The sequence below is a fragment of the Sebastes umbrosus genome, chromosome 18, assembly GCF_015220745.1.
Source record: "Sebastes umbrosus isolate fSebUmb1 chromosome 18, fSebUmb1.pri, whole genome shotgun sequence".
Classification (NCBI taxonomy): Eukaryota; Metazoa; Chordata; class Actinopteri; order Perciformes; family Sebastidae; genus Sebastes; species Sebastes umbrosus.
This window is the reverse complement of record NC_051286.1, coordinates 14,068,755-14,090,328: the sequence shown is the minus strand read 5'-3', so window position 1 is coordinate 14,090,328 and position 21,574 is coordinate 14,068,755. Positions and strand designations below refer to the sequence as shown.

The 21,574-nt window shown below is 41.1% G+C and overlaps 1 protein-coding gene across 5 annotated transcripts in view; it reads right to left on the bottom strand.

The window, feature by feature from the left end:
• The window catches only part of LOC119476929 (disheveled-associated activator of morphogenesis 1-like), a 51,338-nt gene that overhangs the window by 18,238 nt on the left and 11,526 nt on the right, over positions 1 to 21,574 (bottom strand). Inside the window, exons 1-4 of one of the 5 annotated variants that reach the window (XM_037750598.1) lie at positions 16,946 to 17,177; positions 16,790 to 16,864; positions 4,116 to 4,405; positions 1,263 to 1,352 (exon numbers count right to left, since the gene is read on the bottom strand). In XM_037750598.1, coding sequence (XP_037606526.1) covers positions 1,263 to 1,352; positions 4,116 to 4,301 — 276 coding nt within the window. In that variant the 5' untranslated portion in view covers positions 4,302 to 4,405; positions 16,790 to 16,864; positions 16,946 to 17,177. Of the gene's footprint in view, positions 1 to 1,262; positions 1,353 to 4,115; positions 4,406 to 16,566; positions 16,692 to 16,789; positions 17,178 to 21,574 lie in introns of those variants that run through there. The other 4 variants (XM_037750602.1, XM_037750599.1, XM_037750601.1 and 1 more) reach the window with 4 other exon arrangements.

Below are 21,574 nucleotides of genomic sequence, written 5' to 3'. Positions count from 1 at the left end.
AGCCCTAGTAAGAATATATATTAAATAATATATCATGACCAGTCCAGCATTGGAGGAGGTTTCCTCATTCATATTTAAACTCTCTGGGCTCAATGTAACAACACGTTTGAACTTAAGGTGTGCCTTTCTGCAGCTGTGTTTTCTGAGGACCTGTACTGTACGCTGGCATGCAAACTATCCGTCCATCACACTTAGATCCCAACACTCCTCACCTCTAGTTTGTAACCGGATGTAGGAAAAGTATGCCCCGTGCATATTAGTCAGGACAGGATATCCTACACACTCAAACCTACGGCCTTGAGGAACACTGTTGTAAAAATGTGAAGGCAGGGCGCATTCAGGGTGATCTAAACTAGACCAGGCGTCTGGGAATTCATAAACAGGGAGAGGAGGAACAGCTGACAGTCCTTTTATCACGAAGACAAGACATAATGAAATATGACACTGTCACAGAGTGCTAGAGTATGTTATGGCTACACGAATGCTTTGATGGGACAGGTGTATTATCTAAAAGGAGAAACTGCATGATTAAAAAATCCTCCCTTTGACTCAGGGAGAACAATGGCATAACGGACCTTATAGTGTGGGAGAAAAATACACTAGAAACAAGATACTACTTGCAATATATTCCAGTACTTTATAATTCCTGACACACTGCCTTCTCTGTTCGTCGATTATCTAATGGAAGCAGCTGGATTTAGCATTTGTGTTACTCCCTCTACACATCCCTATTTTTATATGCACCTTGTGTAACATCCACTTGGGTGAGTTATTCATGGTGGAGCTTTGAAGAGGCAGTATAGACTTATGAGGACTGTAATTGAAGAGATACATAAGAGACTGGGGAATAATGTTATTAGAAAGTACTCTTGGTGGTCCTGGAGTGGTGCGTTTGAAATGTTTAGGTAATTATCTGCGTATAATAATAGCATGTCTTCTATTACAGTACATTAAAGGCAGTTTAGTTTGACAGTTTTTATACTAAATGTGTGCATTTTCATCTTATATAGGCAGTTGTATACACCCGATATTAAACATTGTGCAGACAACGCATTCAAGCCTGTGCTGAGCAGAGGAATACAGCGATACAAGGTTTTGTAGTCTGTGTTTTTAGAAAACTCACAGCTTCAGATATCAACAAATCAATGAGCGTGGCGGTTACACAAACTTGGCAGTGATATTTGCAGATATTATTCAGTGGTTGGCAGCCAGCTTGTGGAGGCCGATGTGGAGTTTGATGATGCACAGTGAGAGTCTTTTACCTTCTTTTTGCTGCAGTAGATTTGCCATTTCTTCTCCGCAGGCAGAGCGAACATGGCTTCCCTGTGTTTCTCGCTAAGGTCGAGCTCATCCTGCATAGTGGGGACAAAAAAAAGCAGAAAAGGTCAAAACATGTTGGCGAGGAGGGATCAAAGGAAGAGGACAGATTTGAGGTATTATGTATTCACAATCCTTTATTGATGCATGTATGGAGAAGATAACATTCAATGACTAGAAAAAGAGCATCATTCTCAAAAGGTAGCTCACAGAAAAATATCCACATAAATCAATCTGTTTTCACCCAAAACAGAAAAACATGTGCCAGCCAGGAGTAGTTGCACCAGAGCCCTGCTTTATCTTTATCTTTTATTCTGATCTCCATTAGCTGTGGCTGAAGCCCAGCTATTCTTCCTGGAGGCTCAGTTTGAGATGGGTTCGTGCTAAATCTCTTCATGATCACTTGGATATCACCGGGTGCTCTCATCGTCAGACTCAATACGACTCTGAATCAAATCAGATGTCTTGCAGGCTTTTAGACGTGTGAGTAATGGGGAGGAAAAAAGATAAGGCGTGGTCTGCCTGCCTGCTCAACATGTGGTAACAAACATCTGGAGACAACATGCGTCACAACGCGAAACAGATATTTCACAGAGGGGGAACACAAAGGGTGCTGCTGGGAAGACTAAATACCAGAGAGCATTTGAACACTCTGAGAACGAAATTAAAACATATCAGCAAGTTTTAATTTGAGCATTAAACTGAAATTTATGTTGGGGTTTGGATATCGGCATTTTACATCACAGCATGGGGACACAATTAATGGCAGATTTGTGCTGAAAGATATTTATTTTCTCCGCTGTTTCATGTGTTAATCCACATGAATCAAATCCTAGGGCAATTATGCTTTAATGAGCTTCATGTGAAAAAGGTTGTGAGAAGGTTTTTTAGGCAATTTAGTTCCAGGCTAGTGTGAACACAAGCCTAAACACAGGTTTATTCTCAATGGAGATTAAGTTAATGTAGTTTACCCAACAGATTGATTGCTAAATGTTTTATTGCGACTGCTCTTCATGGTCTTCGGAGATGTTCTTTGCTAAAACCATCAAGCCCTGTGAATCAATATGTGCCCAAATTGGTTGTGTGAACTATTGATTGATCTCCTGAATTAGCACACATACTAGCAAGCATTGAATGGGGGAAAGGTAACTAATTCAAATGTATGTTTTATTGCAGCTAAGTGTTTTTAAGCTGCAACAGATTTGTTGTTAATGTTTTGTTTGAGTTAGGGCTGCACAATTAATCAATTTTATTGAAATCGCAATATGGCCTAATGCAATTTTCAAATCGCAGGAGGTGCAGTATTTGTCGGAAGGTGAAATGTGTGTCAAAATACCATTTTAAATTAAATAATGTATGATTTTTTTTGTAAACAAAACATCTTTGTTTGGTACAGATCCCTGCAAAAATCACATCATAAAATGTTGAATATATTTTTCAATGAAAATTTGAATCATTCCCTCTAATATCATATAATATCTTACAATATCAGTCAAAATAATCACAATTAGATATTTTTTTCAAAATCGTTTAGCCCTAGATTGATTGAGAATGGCTTTATCTCTCTGGTGTAGGATGGAAAAAGAAGCTTCACCTCTATTTACAGGTGTTTGGAAAACTTTTTTGTCAATGAATCTCAAGTTCAAAGGTCGGGGTTTAATTGATCGTAACAGAGCAGATGGCTCCAACTATATTCCACAACGTGAGTCTTTTTTCCAGCAAGCCCGTTCAGATTATACACGCACATGGTGGCTCACACTGGGCCAAGAGAAAAAGCACGTGGCTGTTTTCTTTTGGTAAACAGAGCAACTGAAAGCCTCCTTGTCGTCACACTCAACTTACTCAATTATGTCTTCATAAAGGGTGGGAGACAAAAACAAGCAATTAGCAGATGGAGGAGGACGAGACATTAAGAGGTCCTGAATGAGGTCTATTCATGTGCAAAAATGTCATGCTTAGATTACTGTGGCAACCACGGGAGATGAAAATGGGGCAGGAGAGAGAAGGGAGAGCACGACAAATTAGAAGTGACAATAAGACAGAGGAAGAATAGCAGCCTGGCCCCGTTACTCACTAGATAGTGTAAACTGGGAGGAAGTGACCGTTTGTTTGGGAATGTCTCCAAATATAGCTGACAGTGTAAACAATGAGGTAAGATTAGATTTTAAAGAGTTTAATAAAATGCTGACGAGTCTATTATGCTAGATGTTGAACATGCATTGTATAAACACATATTTTAATTATTTTGTCCCTTGCTTATCTCCAACCAAATCGAAATCTAAAACTTTTAAAACGAGTCTCAAATATACAAAAAAAAAAAAAAGGCTTAGTAATTTCCTAACAGATGGGCACTGTAGTTTTTGGCAAACGTTACCCAAACAGGAGTAAACATAATTTGATGGGGACTATTTTCAGCAACGGATTAATAAACATTTGGTGCTCTAGTGAGTATTCACAGCAGTGCAATAGTAAATGTGGGATTAACTCAAAATAAAGTAAAGTGGTCATGCTCACGGTAATAAAAAGTGCAATGGTGTGTCTCATTTATGTGTTTTTAATAGCTTTTGGACAACAATGGAGGACTAAGGCACAGAGGAATATGCTATATCAGGCTTTAGCTACACAGAAAAAAAGGGATTTGCTGATATTAAGAAAAATATAGAATAACACCAGACTTATCCTTTAAATTATTATTATTTTTATTTTTTACTAAAACATTAATTTAATGTTTCTTTTGAAGTCTTACAATTCCTCTGGTCTGAATTTCTTCAACAAGAAAAAGCAGAATAAAGTCTTACCACCAACTCGGAGAACATGCCATCCAGCTCATCGTATGTGGGCATCGGCAGTGACGGCTCCATGGCCTGCAGGGCGAAGTCCTCCCTGAGCCTGTAGGTGATCTCCGGGTGATCGTTGCTGTTAAAACAGCAGAAGATGAAGGAAAGGCCACCGCGGCCGTGGCCACCACGTTTCCGAGGAGCCATGGCTGTCCGCTGCGTCCGGCTGGTCAGGTAGGGAGGGTGGGAGGCTCCTTCAGGGCCTCTTTACGGCCTCCTCCACCTCAGAGCTGGGCCTCCGTCAGAGAGTACTGTGGACAGGGAGAAGGGACAAGATGAGTTTTCAAGACAAATCTGGTCTCACATAGCGGAGGGAAGTCTTTTTAAACCGGTATTCACAAAAATCAATAACAGAAGCAGAGTTTTCTCAGAGACAGATGAACAATAGAAGATAATATAGCCCATAAATATTAAGATGTACCCATTTTGATGGTACTAGTTACAAAGATTGACACTTTCTGTTCTAATGGATGAAATCCAAAGCTCCACAGCAAAACTCTAATGTAAAAACTGGTTTGGACATGCTGACATTAGTAGAACTGTTACTTATTAGCAGCCGGATGACACAAAATCTATGAAGGCTATGACGAGTTTTCCACAGTTACAACCTAACCCTCAGCACCTGGTAATAGTTAATGATGCTGGGTCATAATTTTTTAAGGAAAAGCACAATGCACTGTATCAGTGATGGCAAGCACTGAAAGATTTCATTATATTGTTTACACAATAGGGCGCCGTGAGAGTGTGACGTTTGAAATGGAGACCATAATTTGCCAGGATTAGTGTATTCAGGCCTTTTCATCTCCCCTTCCTTCCTATTCAGCATCGGCTTTCCTCTAAAGACCTAACGAGGAATGATTAGAGGGGTGTGTTTACTTTACAATGACCATGGTGAAAGGTGTGTGTGTGGCCTTTTGTGGTTTTGAAGACTGGCTAGGTCATCGCGGGTAAAGCACAAAAAACAGGCCTTCCTGTAAACCCTGAGACGAGTCACAGGGTGTGTAAAGTTGGCCTGCGTGTTGTTCAAATGACAGGTGAGGTTTGCAACATGTGGAGTCCACGTCAAACTCAAACATACACTGCCTCGATCATCCTGATAACCATCAACACCAGACTTTCCCTTCCTGGCTCCCTGACTTGGTAGACGTGATTACACATTTGGTTTGGTCTCCAGCAGCTGCATTTTCACCAGTAATGTGTGCAATCCTGTTGGACTATTGCCTTATCTGCCCTGCCTATATACCACAGATAAAAATACATAGTGATCAGCTGTCATAAATGAACAACATTGATGAGGAGGGTTGAGCACATTACAGAAAGTTTTGTCCTGCCAGGTGAAGAGTATTTTTGGGCTGGTTTTAGCCAGCAGGAATCTAGGGATGGCGATGTCGGTGTGTCGGCCGTTCCACCGCTTTGGTCCAGTCTAAAATATCTTAAGGACTAGATGGATGGCAATGAAATTTTGTGCAGACGTTCATGTTCCCCAGAGGATGGATCGTAATAACTTTGGTGATCCTAATGACTTCATCTAGCTACACCATGAGTTTGTAGTTTTGACTGAAATGTACTGAAGATACTGGCATCATATGGAATCCTAAAGAATCCATTGGTACCAAGCATGTCATCTTAGCTTGTCGGGAAGAAAGCTAAATAACGCTCCGAAGCTACACTAAATTTTGGCGAGGGAAAAACTGGCATGGCCATTTTCAAAGGGGTCCCTTGACCTCTGACCTTAAGATATGTGAATGAAAACTCTGAGATGAACAGAGTGAAAACTGTATCTTATTAGATATAAACAGATGTTGACAAACTGCATTATTTGCAGTTGATAAAGGTGATATATCTCAATATATCATCGCAATACTAAGACATTCCTATCAGCCACAGCTGTACCTTGTGTTTAGTGCTAACACATCTAAATTAAGATGGTGAACATTGTAAACATTGTCACCGTGAGCATGTCGTCATGCTAGCTTTAGGATTTAGCTCAAAGCACCGCTGGGCTAAAGTATTACAGCTATTCAAACATGAAGAGTGACAGTTTACTTTGCTGCTAAAGCTAAAAACTGAATTTTGAGACAAGACAGACCTTGAATCTCACTACTGAAAACATAAACAAGTTTGATTTGTTACAAACTACTAATTCACACAAACACACAGTAAGGGTAAGAGAGTGCTCTCAGGCCCGCTGGCTCAACTCCAAGCAGGAATAATGGGAATAAAGTGCACAAGACCTCTCTGCTGTCTGGCAAATAAAGACGTGGTGTCCAGACATCCACGAGGACACCGCCGTCAGCATGTCACAAAAACAGCTCTACGGTCTCTCTGCCTGCTGTGTCGAGCCGTGTGAGGCCAAGTATCAAAACCACAAGGGCTGCGCTGACCTGCAGGAATTTCTGGATGTCTTTTCTTGGTGACCGGCGGCCCGCTGAACATAACCGAGTTCACTTGACCTTTCCCAGAGTTTTCGCCCAGACTGAATGCATCATTATGCAGTGTGATGCAGTCCAAATCTAACCTGGTCAGGTCACGTACTTCACTGTAATCGAGGATTATGCTCAGAGGATAGAGAACAGCTAAAGTTATCTCTTCCAAAAGGGAAAGTGAGGACATTTCCTGTGGCAACTTTGTGTAAGAGTCACTAGAAAATCCATTTTGTGGTCTACCTAAATAAAGCCTGATGCCATCACTGTCCCATTTTAGTCACTTTTTTGGTGCATCTGCTATCCAGCAGCTGTACTTTTCACATTTGGAACAGCCGCTAAAGCTGTCGGGAGACTTTTCCAACCACCGGATATTTCACCCAAAAACGTTTTTTGTTTTAAATATGTCTCCTTTAATATGCTGACTCCAACAAAAACAAAACAAGCAAATCCCTGAAAAGGAAATCAAAACATAAGATAAGATACCATTTCACAATTTTGTTCCAATGTAAACTGTGTTGATAATGATTTGTTGCAATGACCACTTAATCAGACACACAATGCATAAGTCCATATTACCACTTGTGTCTCTTGGTGGCCAACAAACTAGTAATAACTGGGCAAACCGTCAAACAAAACTAACAATAGCCAACTGTATTCCATGACTACGATATCCACACTTTTCTAAATAAAGACAGCAAATACACAGTATATATATATACCCATACAAAGCTTATAGTGTCCTACAGACAAGGTGCCTGAGGTCAAATGGCCACACGTGGGATAAAGTACACAGCAGCTCACCCTTAACACACTGAATAGTGTATTTATTTTGACACATCCTTGACTTTTCCAAATAGACTACCAGAGGCCTCGGCAGCAGCTGCCTGGCTTCACGCTCGCCATCTATTCTAGCATGAAGGGAAGAAGCAATTCAAAGCCCTCTTTGACCATATTAGTCCACAAAACTGCCCATCTTTTCCATTAGCTAAAGCGAGCTGTAAACTTTGTATAAACTTGTGAGCCAGAGTGGGACAGCGCTGGTCCCCATCCAGCTACTAGAACCTGCGGATGTGTGGAGGGCACAAAGAGGCAAGAGGGGGAGCGTTGAAGGTTTGAGCATGCAGACTGTGACACTACTAAGACTGTGTGTTTAGGCTGTAATTGTTAACCTGTGAGACCTGAGTGCTCTGACATTAGCCCCCGGGGGTTGTCTGTCAGACGGTCAAGGTTCCCAACATAACAGAGGCCTGTTAGAACAAGAGGACATTCCTGTCATAGCCAGGTGAGCTTTGTGACCCTGAACAACACCCACACAACAACACCTTCCACTGTCACTTACTCAAACTGAGAAGAAACACACTTCAAATCCCAAAACAAGCAACTCACCCTTAGCTGTCCAAGCAGTCAAAGTTAACACGATTAATGGTTATTTTCAAGAATTATCCTTCGAGCAGGCATGTTTGAAATGTTAACAGTCTGCAAGTTGATGATAATGCCATGTAACAGCTGCACTTTCCATGTAATCAAGAAGAATGCTGTTTATGCTGACATAAATCAACTCTTGGACTTTACTGGAGAAACATCATGACTTTTTGTAGGCCGCTGCTCACAGCACGAGTGGGCAGATTCGTTTTGTACTCCTTCATTCATACACATCCAATAATTAAACCCCGCCCACCCATACCCACACAAACACTTCTCTCTTTGTCCGTAGGAGATTTCTATCCTTGGATAGCCTTGTTGTTTTCGTGACCATGTGGTTTGGCGGGTGACCTGGCGCGAGTCCAGACTGTAAAAAGAACCCCAGTGTTTGTAAAATGAGAGTGAGCCCGTGCATGGTGCTCGATGTGCCCAAGACCTCTCCGCTAAACCTGCAGAAGTGTCAGGTCCGCTGGAGAAAAGGCAGAAGCAGAGAGGAGCATCTGATGCTAAACACAGAGAGACGCTCACGTTACTGAACATGTGCAAAGGGGAATGAAGAACATTCAGAGATGATCTGACACTTCTCATCCAGCTGTCTTCTTCCAGCTTTGACTTTTCTCTGATTTTGTGCTTTCGTCAATTTTACTCATCTCTTCAGCCTCCTCCACTGTTCAAGCTTACTTCAAGATCAATGTTATTTGCTGAATGTCATCAATATTAATTACATTGGAAATAATGTGGGTTAGATTGCTCTGGTGCTGCTTGGGTCACCACAGTATTCCCATGAGGTACATAATCTTAAGTGCCTAAAAATTGACCGCCACAGTGGCCCTACTGAGTGAAATTTGTGGTGTTGTTATCCGTGGGCAGCCTCCGGGTCTGAAAAGTGAAGCCAATGCGGAAGTGCCTTAGACTTTCATTCTCTCTAATAGCCAGCAGGGGGCGATTCCTCTGGTTGCAAAAATAAGTCTGATTGTATAGAAGTCTATGGAAAAATGAGCCTACTTCTCACTTGATTTATTACCTCAGTAAACATTGTAAACATGAGTTTATGGTCTCAATCGCTAGCTACATGTCTTCTTCAATACAGTATGATGTTTATTTAGTAAATTATGGTCTAATTTAGAGTCAAATAAACCATAAAGCAGGGTATGCTTTAGGGGCATGGCTTGACAGGTCGCTACCATGGTGTTGTCCGCATTTTCTTCTTACAACTTTCACAGTGTGTTTTTCAGTTCATGAAAGATAATTGTAACATTTTGGTCGCCTAAAAATGTTTTATTCAGCGTTCGGTTATACTCTGCTTCACCCTCTCATGTCACTTCTGGTTGCAAAAAAACAAGACGGCGACGGCGAAAAACCAAGATGATGACCGCCAAAAGGCCAAACTCAAGGCTTCAAAACGACGGTCCACAAACTAATGGGTGGCATCATGGTGACTATGTCCACTTCTTATATACAGTCTATAGTTGGTATCCAAAGACTTAGAAACAGATAATAACAGCAAACATGAATACTGCCAAACATGAAGGAAATTTGCCAAAGTGTGCAATCAAACTACTCATTAAGACAAAAAAATCGTTTTTTAAACCAAACCAAATCTGAGCAAAAAAATATATATAATCTGTCAATTAGGTAGTCTGTCACAAAACAATTGCGGTCATTATTGGTTGGATTTGTGTATAATCTATAAAGACTAACAGGTCAACTTAAAGCTGATGCTAATAAGCAAAAATGTGCCTCACTTGGGAGCAGGAATCCAACCTTGGAGAGAGAACACAGTGGACAGTAGTGTATTGAAAGCAGATGTGTGAAATACCTTCTTCTGCACCAGCTGGCATCTATCAGCAGTTTCTGGCACTTTTAATTTTTTGATATCTACAGCTGCTATGACTGCCTGAATCACCAGCAGCACTAATGTTGGTCGGGACGAGAAGACACGGCAGAACATGTTTCTAATTGAGCAAAGTAGCTCTACCGCAAAAGGTAAGGGAGGAAACCTTGAATGTGCGTATTAGAGCTGTAATAGCAATACAGCAGGGTTGCTTCACCTTGAGTTGTTTTGAAAAGAGACATAGTATGTCTCTCTTGGGCTCAAGCGCTATAATTAGAAATAATCTACTTTTTTGAAATGTCCTTGAGTGAGACACTAGACTCCCTCCCTGCTCCAGGCAAAATGTTCAGTCTGACCCTGATCTCTGACCTTTCTGTGCACCAAGCGAATTAAAGTGAAACTTGTCACGGATAATGGAATCAATTAAGTGTCATGTTACCGTTAATGTCATCCTTACATTATGCCATTCCTCTAACCCAAGACAGCACACAATCATGCATGCTTTTAACATGAACAGCTACACAAAACCCAAATATCTCCATGTGTTGTTTTGAATCAACAATATGTAAACGCTGTTAACTGACTGCTTGTGTTGCACAGAGTATAGCTGCAGCTGTGTTATAGGCGGGCCAGAAAGGCATTTGGTGCACAGAAGTTTAATCTTCTTTTCCGATTTAGGATTTGGGATGGATCAGACTCGCAATTTGATGCACCGCAGTATTTTCAATGCAAAGCAGCTCAACATTGTAGGTAGTGCCGTTTAATACTATTCCACTACTGTGTACTTATATTAAGAAAGAGCCACTGGAGACACAGTTCATGCAGTGTACAACACTCAATAGGTTTCTGGACTTTTGGAAACCCCCTATGACTGTTGTGCGCTACGTTTGGTAATTTATTTTGGATCAAATTTGGACCGCTGCAAACAAAAGGCTCGGGAGTCACACAGCGAAGGCTAGCGGTAGTCCTTTCAGCTCGGAGCTGCTCTGCTGAAAATCAATCAGCAACCCAGTGTTTGGACACAGAGTGATTGCTTAACCTGTGTGAAACTCAAAACTGTGTGGACTCAACCACAAAATGCTCAATAGTAACAGTCAAAAGTAATAAAACAATCTACATTTCTCAATGCAGCTGCAGAACATGCACTGCTAGGTTTTTACCCAATACAGAAAAACTCAAATCTCCCTGCTCACTGAAAGTAAACCGACCCATTTTATTTCTGAAAACCGGCAGCTATTTGGCAATTACTTTCATGTTGAACGTTGATGTTTCACATCGTCTAATTTTCTCTGGTGCAGCTACGGTACAAACGACAAAGTGGTGCCCAATTGTCTTGCACAGCTGGATAGCATACATAATGCTCGTTCTGCCAATTACTTAATGGCACCCCAAGTACAAAATGAGTAAACACGCACAGACTTGGACACACATCAGAAAATAACTGGGCCGTGATGGAAACGCTGAACTGGCAGGTTAAGAGGAGATTAAAATCAATCAGTCAGACACCAGAGAGCCGTCAAAACTGTCCTCAGAGTTACAGTAGCAGAGCTGTTCAGCTCCAATGATGCCTGTGTGCTCATGTGCATTTACCTTACAGGATCGTGTGTACTGCCTAGATGTGACAAAGGCATTGCCTCTGGAGCATTAATGTCACATGGTTGAGGGAGTAGTGCTGAAGTGGCTCTCAGATTACAGGATTAACATACAGAGAGAGAGAGCAGAGAAACAGCACAGAGACAGACAAAGGAAGCATTTCTTCCACAAACTGATACATTTTACACTAAACATTTCTTGTCTACATAGTTCAAAAAGTTCACATCATGTAGGACTTTGAAGTAGCGACAGTGGATTGTGACATTGTTACTGTGAGCTTCTGTGAAAAACATTAACATGCCAGAATGTGTGGTAGTTTTTCCAGTTTTTATGACAACATAAGTGCGTGTGCAAATTGATATATGTGTCAAAAAAACAGGGCACTACTGAATGTTTCCTAAACCAATATTATTATAGGCTCAAACAAACAATAAATAATAAGAGAAAGCTTAAATGAGAACTGCCTTAACTTCTTCATCAAGTCTGAAGTTACTTTATAGCCTTTTTTTTAGTGCAGAACCAACTATTTTAAGTAAAAAAAAAGTAAAACATTCTGGTTCCAGCTTCTCAAAGATTTGCATATTTTGTATAATTTAAAATTGAATACTGTTGGGTTTCATATGTGTAGGGCTGACCCGAATGCTTCGAAGCTTCAAAGCTTCGACCGTTGCCATGGTATTCAACCTATAAATCACTATTTGAATACTTTGTTTTTTAAATTTTTTAAATATATATACAGTATATATACAAGTATGTAATAATAATGTATAAATCCCAAATTTGCCCATGAAATAAGGAATAATCCTGCAACATTATTCATTATTCATATTCAACATGAATTAATATAAGTTATTCTCAGACGGATATCGCTGTTTGTTGTGTAGAGGTGTGTGTGTGTACAGTAGTGGTTAGCAGAACTGAAACAGGGGAGATGGAGACAGACAAACAGAAGAACATGTCAGCCTGCTGCGTCGCTGCTCCGCAAAGCTTCGAAAACCTTTGAATAGTTCTCACCGAAGCTTCGAAGCCCAAAAAATGGTATTTAGGACAGCCCTACATATGTGTTGGTGGGTAAAAACAAACACCTAAAATCTAAAAAAGTATGTGAACTGTTTAAGGCCAGTATCAAAACTGTAATATTCAACATAACATTTAATAGTTCACAATAAAGCTAAATACTATTCTGTACTCTGTTACCAACACGCAGACACTGCAGTATCTGTTCTAACTGAAAACAGAGGACTCTATTAGCCATGTCACATGGAGGTAATCTCATTGTTTTCCACATCCTTCCTCATTAAACAAACTTGTGGTCCTCGCACGTTTCATCCAGCGACATTGTCAGTCTGTAATGGATCAGATTAGACCGGCCTCTGTATCTCTAGACACGCCTGTTTTCAACAGTCAAGGTTAATGATCTGATCAAAAATTATCACCAAACAGGAAAAGGGAGATAAAGGCTGTGATCAGTGCAAGCTGACTAACTTACTGTGTTCATTCCTCATAGTGAGGCCACAGCATTAGTTCATGAACAAAGGGTTGTGCAAACCCTGTGCTGATGAACAAATGTTTGTCCGTTAAGTTGTTGTGTTGCCTGGGAGAGATTCAATCGCTGGTGAATTTAATTTGTGGTACCCTTTCGTTTTTTCCTAATGATCTAAAAGCCCAGAGATGGTCCATTTACTGGCAGACTCACCATACTGTATGTTTGTTTTGAACTTCTGTACTTCGTGACACAGACTAATAAGACTGAGCTATTGACTGCAGGGTTGGATGGAACGGGTACAAGTTGTATTTTCACTGTATGTTGGATTTTTGCACTGTCACGGACTATAAAATACGCTGTAGGGAACAGTGAATTCTGCTGTGTTGTGTGGTTCTTACTTGCTAATGCATCTTGTGGTACTACTGGCTTGTGTGTACGGGTAAATCGATGCATTGGCACCTGTATAGGTTCCTTTGTATGTGGGTTTGCTGGCTGTAAACTTAAAATTATATTTTGTCAGACTGTGACTCTGACTGCCAACCGCCAGCGACCGCTACAATTTATACACTTTAATGGGTGGTTTATTACAGCAGCACTTTTGGCCAAAATTAATTTGTGAGGAGAATTCATGATCATCTAATTGCCTTTGGTGACAAATTAGATGGAAAATAACTCCCTTTTTTGGTAAGAAATAAGACTGAATGTGGTCTAAAACACACTGAATTGTTCCATGCCTTAAAATAGTAATTCAGTGATACTCCCCGTTAATTCTTACGTGCATGAATAATAACACAAAGCAACAAAAATGTACATTTCGGATTGGGGAGTGTGCGGCTGAAATGTAGGGAGGACAGAGATTAAAAAGCAGGTTAAAGGCTGCTGCTCTTTCCGCAGGCAAGGTTGTCAAACTCGTTCTGCAGACAGACTCTCCAACCCCCCACTCTTAACGTGTTAGCATTCTTCCTCGGGTCAATCCTTCAAGTGGAGGTTAGACTCGGGGCAAAGAAGGAAACTACTCAAACATGCGACAATATCCTTGCCAGGGTTTCAGCTCAGTCATGTGGGTTCACTTTGTTGGCTATGATCCAAAAACAGTGAAAAAGGAAGGTTTGGTGTACAAAATAGCTCATGAGCAGCCCGTAACATGCTTCATAATTGTGAAAAATGTGAACAAACAAGGCGATGTTTAACACATAACATGGATGTTGACATTGCCTATTTCACAACAGCAGCTTAACTTTTACGAGCTGTGTTTGTCATACGGGTTAAAGTTTGGGTTATAAATTACGAGGTTGTTTTTCTCCGCTATATTAATTTGCAATTCTGATTTGTATCCAAAATGTGCAGTTCATAACAAATGTACTGCAATGTCTTGAATCTAATGAACCAAAGTGAGCAAGCAGATGTTTGGAAAATGCTTTGTATTATCATTTGGACTGGAGAATCAAGAAGCTTTTATGCAAATTTATTATGAAAAAAGGGTAACCATATTGTCAGTCAGGTTATTCCCGTTGCATCCGTCACGTTATAACCACGACAGCGTAAGAGAAAGTCTTACTGAGTGTGTTTATGTATATGCAGTTAATGCAGATTCAACGAGAGCAGCGATTCTCAACCAGGCTTACTTATAACCCAGAAGGTATTTCTTCACTTGCCAGGTGAAATATTGTGGAGTTGCTCAAGAAATTAGAAAAATAGCAAACAATGTCGTTAAAAAATTTTTTTATCCACATATTGAGTGAGCGGTAACACCTGAACACCATATGTTGGGATTGAGAGTACATGAAAAGTAGTTAACAAGCAAGCAGAGAACATTAAAACTAATGGATAAACGATATAAATAATTAGCTAAAAGTATTAGTATTAGCAATAACTGTTAAAATAGTTTAATAAAATAGACAGCCAGTCTTGGATAAATGGTGGAAATTTCCAGCTTCTGCCACTCGAAGTGGCCGACTACAGTTAATTCACCCAGTTCGACTGTTGTCAGGCTATTAAATAGGTGTTATCAGTCACTATAAGCACCATATATGTGGGTCATTAGGGGCCTACTATGTTGTAAAAGTGAAAGTGAAACTTAAAAGCAACACGTTGTAACATGTTGTAAAACTGAATGAAACGTCACGTTTTGATTGAACCTTGTGTTTTAATTACTACGGTCACTCGAGGTCGCTGTCGTATTCTCTTATACCTTATTTCGGTGATCTACCATGTGAATAGATGATAAAACCTACTAGTCGGTGTAGTAGGCCCCTATTGACCCACGTTTATGGGGCCTATAGCGCCTGAAAACAGTCTAATCAGCTGGTTAATTTGTATTAAAAAAGATTGAACACATTTGAAGCATGACGAGTGGTGTCTGCTTTAGCTCATCTGATAGGACTGTGGGGGGAACATCAAACAAAAAAGGTTGGAGAACACTGAAGCAGAGGATCAATAACTCCCTGACTATCAGCAGACAGGGAAGACAATCAGTATCACTGAATTAGTGTTATCTGGTTACATCTGCGCTTCTATCAACATTAACGATGCAACTATTCGAAGATCAGCATCACTGTAAATTAGCAGTGAATGAGAGAAACTGCTGAATATGAAGAAAGAACAGAAAAGGATAAACCTTTGGTGAGTTCAGATATAAGCTGTGGACTTTGAACGACTGAAAACATCATAAAGCAGCAACATGATCCTCCTTCTGTCTGTGTGAGGAGGCACAGTAAACATTATGATGTGTGCACCACAGCTGGGCACAGTCCAAATATTAGTCACAAATCTATTTCTAAGTAGTAAAACAGATAACCTCTCAGACTGTCAATAATGGGGCGTGGAGATTGTGGTAATCTCTTTCAGGATACCCTGAGCTGCAGCCTGTCCTTTAAAAATCTCTCTCTCAGTTGCTATGGTAACCGGAGCGGTGGGTGACCGGTGCAGGCTGGGTGGGTGGGTGATTTAATGTAAGCCCCTTCTACCGCACATTACCCTCCTTTTTAATCTGGCTCTGGATGTTTATAGGAGGGGAAAATAGGATTGTCTCTCTAATTCAGCGGACAAAAAAACAAATAACAAAACCATTAAGGATTACAGGGTAAAATCTAGCTCGCAGTCACTCAGCGCCACCATGAAAGCCCTGCAGAGCTACTAGTCCTTTGTAATACATCAGTCTGTATAGTATTTACATGCAATGCCCTCTCGGGATGAGATGAGGAAGTGCGAGTGGAACCTGAGAAGGATGGGCAGCGACAGGAAATGAGCGAGGAGACCCCTCTCTGCTCAAGGTGACTTTCCTTTTCATTGACCTGATTATCTGCACCCCGCCCCCCCATCATGGAAAAAAAAAAAAAGTATGCCATCCTCTCTCACACTCACTTGACACTGATAACGGGCTGCACTCAGTGGGAAGCTGGTGGGAGGTAGCAGCCTGTAGCCTCTCTGTGCACGAACACATATTTCTACCACCACCTCACCCTGTCTCCAGACCAGCCTTGTCATTATGGGGCATTCCCCGCATACACAGGACAACTCTCTCACCACGAAATCAGCCCCGGGGGCCCGATCGGAGCACACTGTCATCCTCCCCTCCCCCCCCGGTTACTAAGGCAACACCGTTTTTCCGCACCAACACCCCCTAATAAGACAGACATGACAATCACCTACGTCTTGGTGAGAGGAATCCAGCCTGTATCCTGGGGAGTGATAAAGCAAACCAGCAGCCCTGACTCCCCTCATCCACATACGCACACTGATAGCCTCGGACTATCTACCGGTCACATGCGATTCACACACACATTCCAATCAGCAGCCGGCTTCGGCTCTTCTTTTCCCCCTGCACTCATTTGATTACAGGGTAGAATAGGCAGATTTGTTGAGCTCGTCTTACCCTGTCCAGGAGTGAGCTCGCCTCTGTTGCATTCCCTTTATATCCTCAACTCACTGCGGTATCCAGCTTTCTGCACTGTCGACAGAAAACACACACATTTTTTCTGCGCAAGGTATGTAATCCACGCAGGTTCAAAGTTGTCGCTGTAATAAGCACCTTGAATGTCAGAGGCTGTCAAAATCGGCCGAGAGGAAAATCCCAGTTAGGTGGACACAGTTTTTCTCTGATGGCACACGAGGGGGGGGGCAAATAGGGGATGAACTCGCCATACAGCATGAGCTGCTGTTTGAGATCTTGCAAACAGACAGCTGGCCGGCGAGAACTTCTCCTCGGCGTATCCACTCCCTCCCTAACCTCCTTCTCTCTGCCTATTCTCTGCAGAATGCCGCGGGGGCAAAGGGGACAGGCACAGATGTTACTGGCTCCAGGCCACACCCCTTTTCAACACTCCCAGTCCTAATAGGATGCAGCCGAGCCGTGGCCGCCGCCCAGCTCATAACCCTCCCCCCAAATCCCCCTACACCGGCTTTGGACAACTTGTTTAGGGTTTGTTTGGAGAGGGATTGTTTGGAGAGCTGCAGGAGGGAAACAAAGCTAAAGGTGTAAAACGTGTGGGTGTGGGAGGGAGAGAGATCAGTGAAAGTGTGACAAGGAAGGCTACTGAAGAAATGTCAAAAACATAAATTGCGAAAGAAAAACAGAGCTCAGCTTCTTCCCATCCTCTACCATAAACACCTCCCTGTGTATAATAAAAACACATTCAGCCCAAGCAACTTAAAACGCTGCACATACTCCATCCAAAACAGTCTGGCAACGATGAGACAACTGACAAAATATCCAGAGGGTTTTAATCTAAACAATGCCAGACACTCCTACATGATTTACAGCACAAGCATCACTCCTGCATCTCAGCTAATTACTGACTCACAGCATCCAGCATCTATAAACATCCCTATGTTACAACATAATAATGAAGATGTGTTTGGAATTTCCTGTGGAGGATGTCCATCACTTGAAACAAATGTACATCAACATCAATAGACTTTTCTATTCTTCCTTTACTCTTAAATTTTGTCGTGAAACTCAAAAATGACAAAGGTCGCTGGCCATATGTCAAATCAGCTGTCGCTAATTTACCTTTAATTTTGTGAGTTTATGGCAGGCCAAAATTAAAATTGGCTGCTGATGGGTTTGTGTGCAAGCCAGTGTCAACTCTGTACTCAACCAGAGATTGTTTATGAGGTAAAAGAAGCATCACTCTGAAACACCACTGTACAACCACCAGTGTTTTTATAGTTCCCACAACTCTAAGAGTGTGGTAACTTCTCTCTAGCTAGTCGTCAGTTTCAGGAGTCACGTTCCTCCAGTATAACTTTCATCCGAGCTTATCAACTTTATAGTTCTGAATCAGGATCTTCTGTACTATTTGGATCAAGTAGTTTGTGAAAAATGAGGTCGGATTTAGAAGGCTACAGCAGCTGCTATTTCAATGTGTCAGATACATATTAAATCAACATTTCGTAGGAGTGTGAATCAGACATGTTCTCATAAGAGAACAGAAGTTGTTTACCTGATTCACACCCTACAGGTTTCCCTGCAGGTGTTGACAGAGTATGTGTCACCTCATTGACTTCTTGTTCTCGAGAAGTGAGTCAAGGGTATCATGGTAACAAGACGTCATAGTGCTTTTGTTGCGTATTTTGTTATACAACACAGCTTTATCCAATCGGCATAATCAGGAAATGTGGCAGAGACACAGTCAAGTATCAAATGTTCTGTAATTGAGACCGTCACTAAGATTATTGGATTTACGCTACTCGCCAAGAAAATTCTGGACTCGGGCACTTCTCTGCCAAAAGGAAGTCACAAATCAAACCTAAAAACACAATTCAAACTTTTCCTTAACAGCTGTGAATGAGCACTCAGCAACCCTCAGTGTCACAAATACTTCCTCGCTTCATCCCTTAACCATGAAACAGCACAAACCAACCACTTTCCATTAAGGATTATGGACCATTATGGCCACTTTACATGATTTTGGGGTTATTAAAACTTCAAAGTTTTTCAAACAGCTGCCTTTCGCTGTCAACGTGTAAAGTTGCCTGCAGCTTTAAGATATCTGGACCACTTCCAAGTCACATGTCATGCTAGCTGATATAATACTATCTTCTAAAGCATTGCAACTTTCTGCTTTGAAACTGGGCTCGTGTGAAACAGTTTATCTCTGTGTTCTGGTATTGCAGACATCAGTGGCGAGCCGCGCCGGTGCAGTCATGAGTGGATAACAGTGGAAGCTGTACGGTCCTGGGTAGCTGCCTCTATAAAGAATGTCATGCAGCTGGAATAACACACAGGTCCCGTTCTCATGGAGGGCTTCTGTTCTGTTCTGTTCTGGTGGGACGGATCAACCGTGTCAATAAAAGCCAGGACTGATGTTTTGGTGAACTCAAGGGCACCAGGTATACAACAGGAAATGTATGGGACACTGTGGGCGATGATATTTTCATAGACGGTGGCATTGTTGTGCCTTTCTGTGTTGTGTTGGAGGATTTACAGTAAGATGTTTTGTCTACTGTGTCTCATACTGTAATGTCTAACCTCCCTGTTTCTGTCTACAATCTGCCAATTTAAAATGCATTTGTAAGGTATGAGGACAATGTCACCACCAGCGGAAAAAGAAAATACTAGGGGTGGGGGAAAAAAAATCGATACAGCTTAGTGTTGCGATATTTTGCGTGGCAATATTGTATCAATACACAGACGTCACCTATCAATCTTTTATTTAACAATCCTATCATATGAAACTAGAAAACCTAAGGAATCGATAGCTTAGCTCCTCAGAAAGAACGCTAAATAACGCTCCAAGCTTACGCTAAATTTTGGTGAGGAAATGGCATGGCAATTTTCAAAGGGGTCCCTTGACCTCTGATCTCAAGATATGTAAATACAAACTCTGAGATGAACGGAGTGAAAAATCTTACTAGTTAAAACAGATGTTGACAAACTGCATAATTTGCAGTTGAAAAAAGATAATAAATCGCAATATATGTTATCGCAATACTCAGCATATCGCAAAATGATCGCATCGTGATAATATTGTATCGGGATAATATCGTATCGTGGGGTCTTTGGTGATTCCCACCCCTAGAAAACAGGCTTTAATACTGAAACTTTTAATATTTTTTCCCCATTTGACACTCACTAATACATTTACAGCAGGAGCAATCAAGTTTTTTGTGACATAATGCATGCTAACCTCTTGATTCCAGTGCTGCGTTGAGGCTTTTACATGTTCACATTTTAAGGTAAAATTAAGCTGCAAAACATACAACTACTCAAACAGAAACTCAAGCCTAAAAAATGGTGTTTGTGTGAACCTTTTCTTCCTTTACTGCACTTTTCTGTTAATTATTAAGCATGTCAGGGCAGACAAAACTCAATCTTTACCCTTTTCTTTCTGGTTTTCAACAGCTTAAAGTATTTTTCTGTTGCTTTGGCCTTTTATGATTTTGTTTCATAAGGCACAAAGCAAAAACGCATAAAAAATAAACAGAATCAAAATCACTTGCCATCAACCCCAATGATAGATGCAACTATACTCTCCAAACATTGCTTGCCTTTGGTGCACCACATTTGACAGACAAGATAAGAATGACGTTGACAGCTGCTGAAGCTTGGAAATCAGTTTGCAAAGCATCAACAGTGAAACAAGGAAGCATGGAAATCAAATTAGCAGCAGATTGTAGATGACCCTGAATTTTTTTGCTGTGATTACAAGCCTGTTGACCAAGTTTCTCTGATAATTTAAGTGAAACATGGGCGTCAGAAGCCACAGAAATAGTGGAAAAGTAAAGTTCTGCTGCAGGCTAATGATAAGTACCGTATATTCTCAGCAGAATCATGACTGACTGACAGACCTTAAATAAAAAAACAGTTTCTCCGACTGCTGCCAAGGAATGTGTGAAGGGGGAACGTTATATTATGGCTCGTATCATGTGGTGGAGGGGAACAGGGCTACACCGTACATATGTTTCATCCAGGGTGGGGCTATATCCATAAATTCCACCCATGCAGCCCTTCCCTTGCAGGAGACCCTAACATTCACAAATTAAATTCTAGGGTTGAAAAAGGTCCTACTGGTCTCTACCCACCCTCTGGAGAGCTTGTAATTACCCCCCTGGAATAGAAAGGTCCATCCCAGGAGGGGCCACGCAACCTTCTGCATCCACTAATCTCTAGAATGCAACCAACAGCAACTGCAAACATGAAAAGGTTGTCCAAGTAAGAACACAACACTTCCACAGTTTGGAGACATTGAGATAAAAAGGAGCAGTGTTTCTTAAAGAAAACAGCAAAAGAAGAAAGTGTTTTTCAAAGAGGATAGACGTGGCAAACTCTAGCTTGTGGTGTAGATAATAACATTAATCTAATGGTAGGGATGGGAGTTTTCAATGTATACGTCACGGCTGGAGTACCCACATGATGTTATCTACCATAATCACAAAGAGTGAGCTTCTATTTATAAAAGCATATAAATAGCAATAAAACATCATTAAGCATGTGAGTTTTCTAAAGTTTAACATCTATAGTGGCCTCCCTTAACATTTCTGTTCATAAACAGATATTATAAGTCTGGTTATTGAGAGTGAAAGTGTCCTTAAACAAATCTTAACTCAAGGTCTACCAACTAGCTTTTTCAACTCATCTCATGGTCTTCCTCAGTGGATGGAGTTGATGTAAGCACTGGAGGAAAAAAAGCTAGTAAGATTTTATTTTTCATAGTAT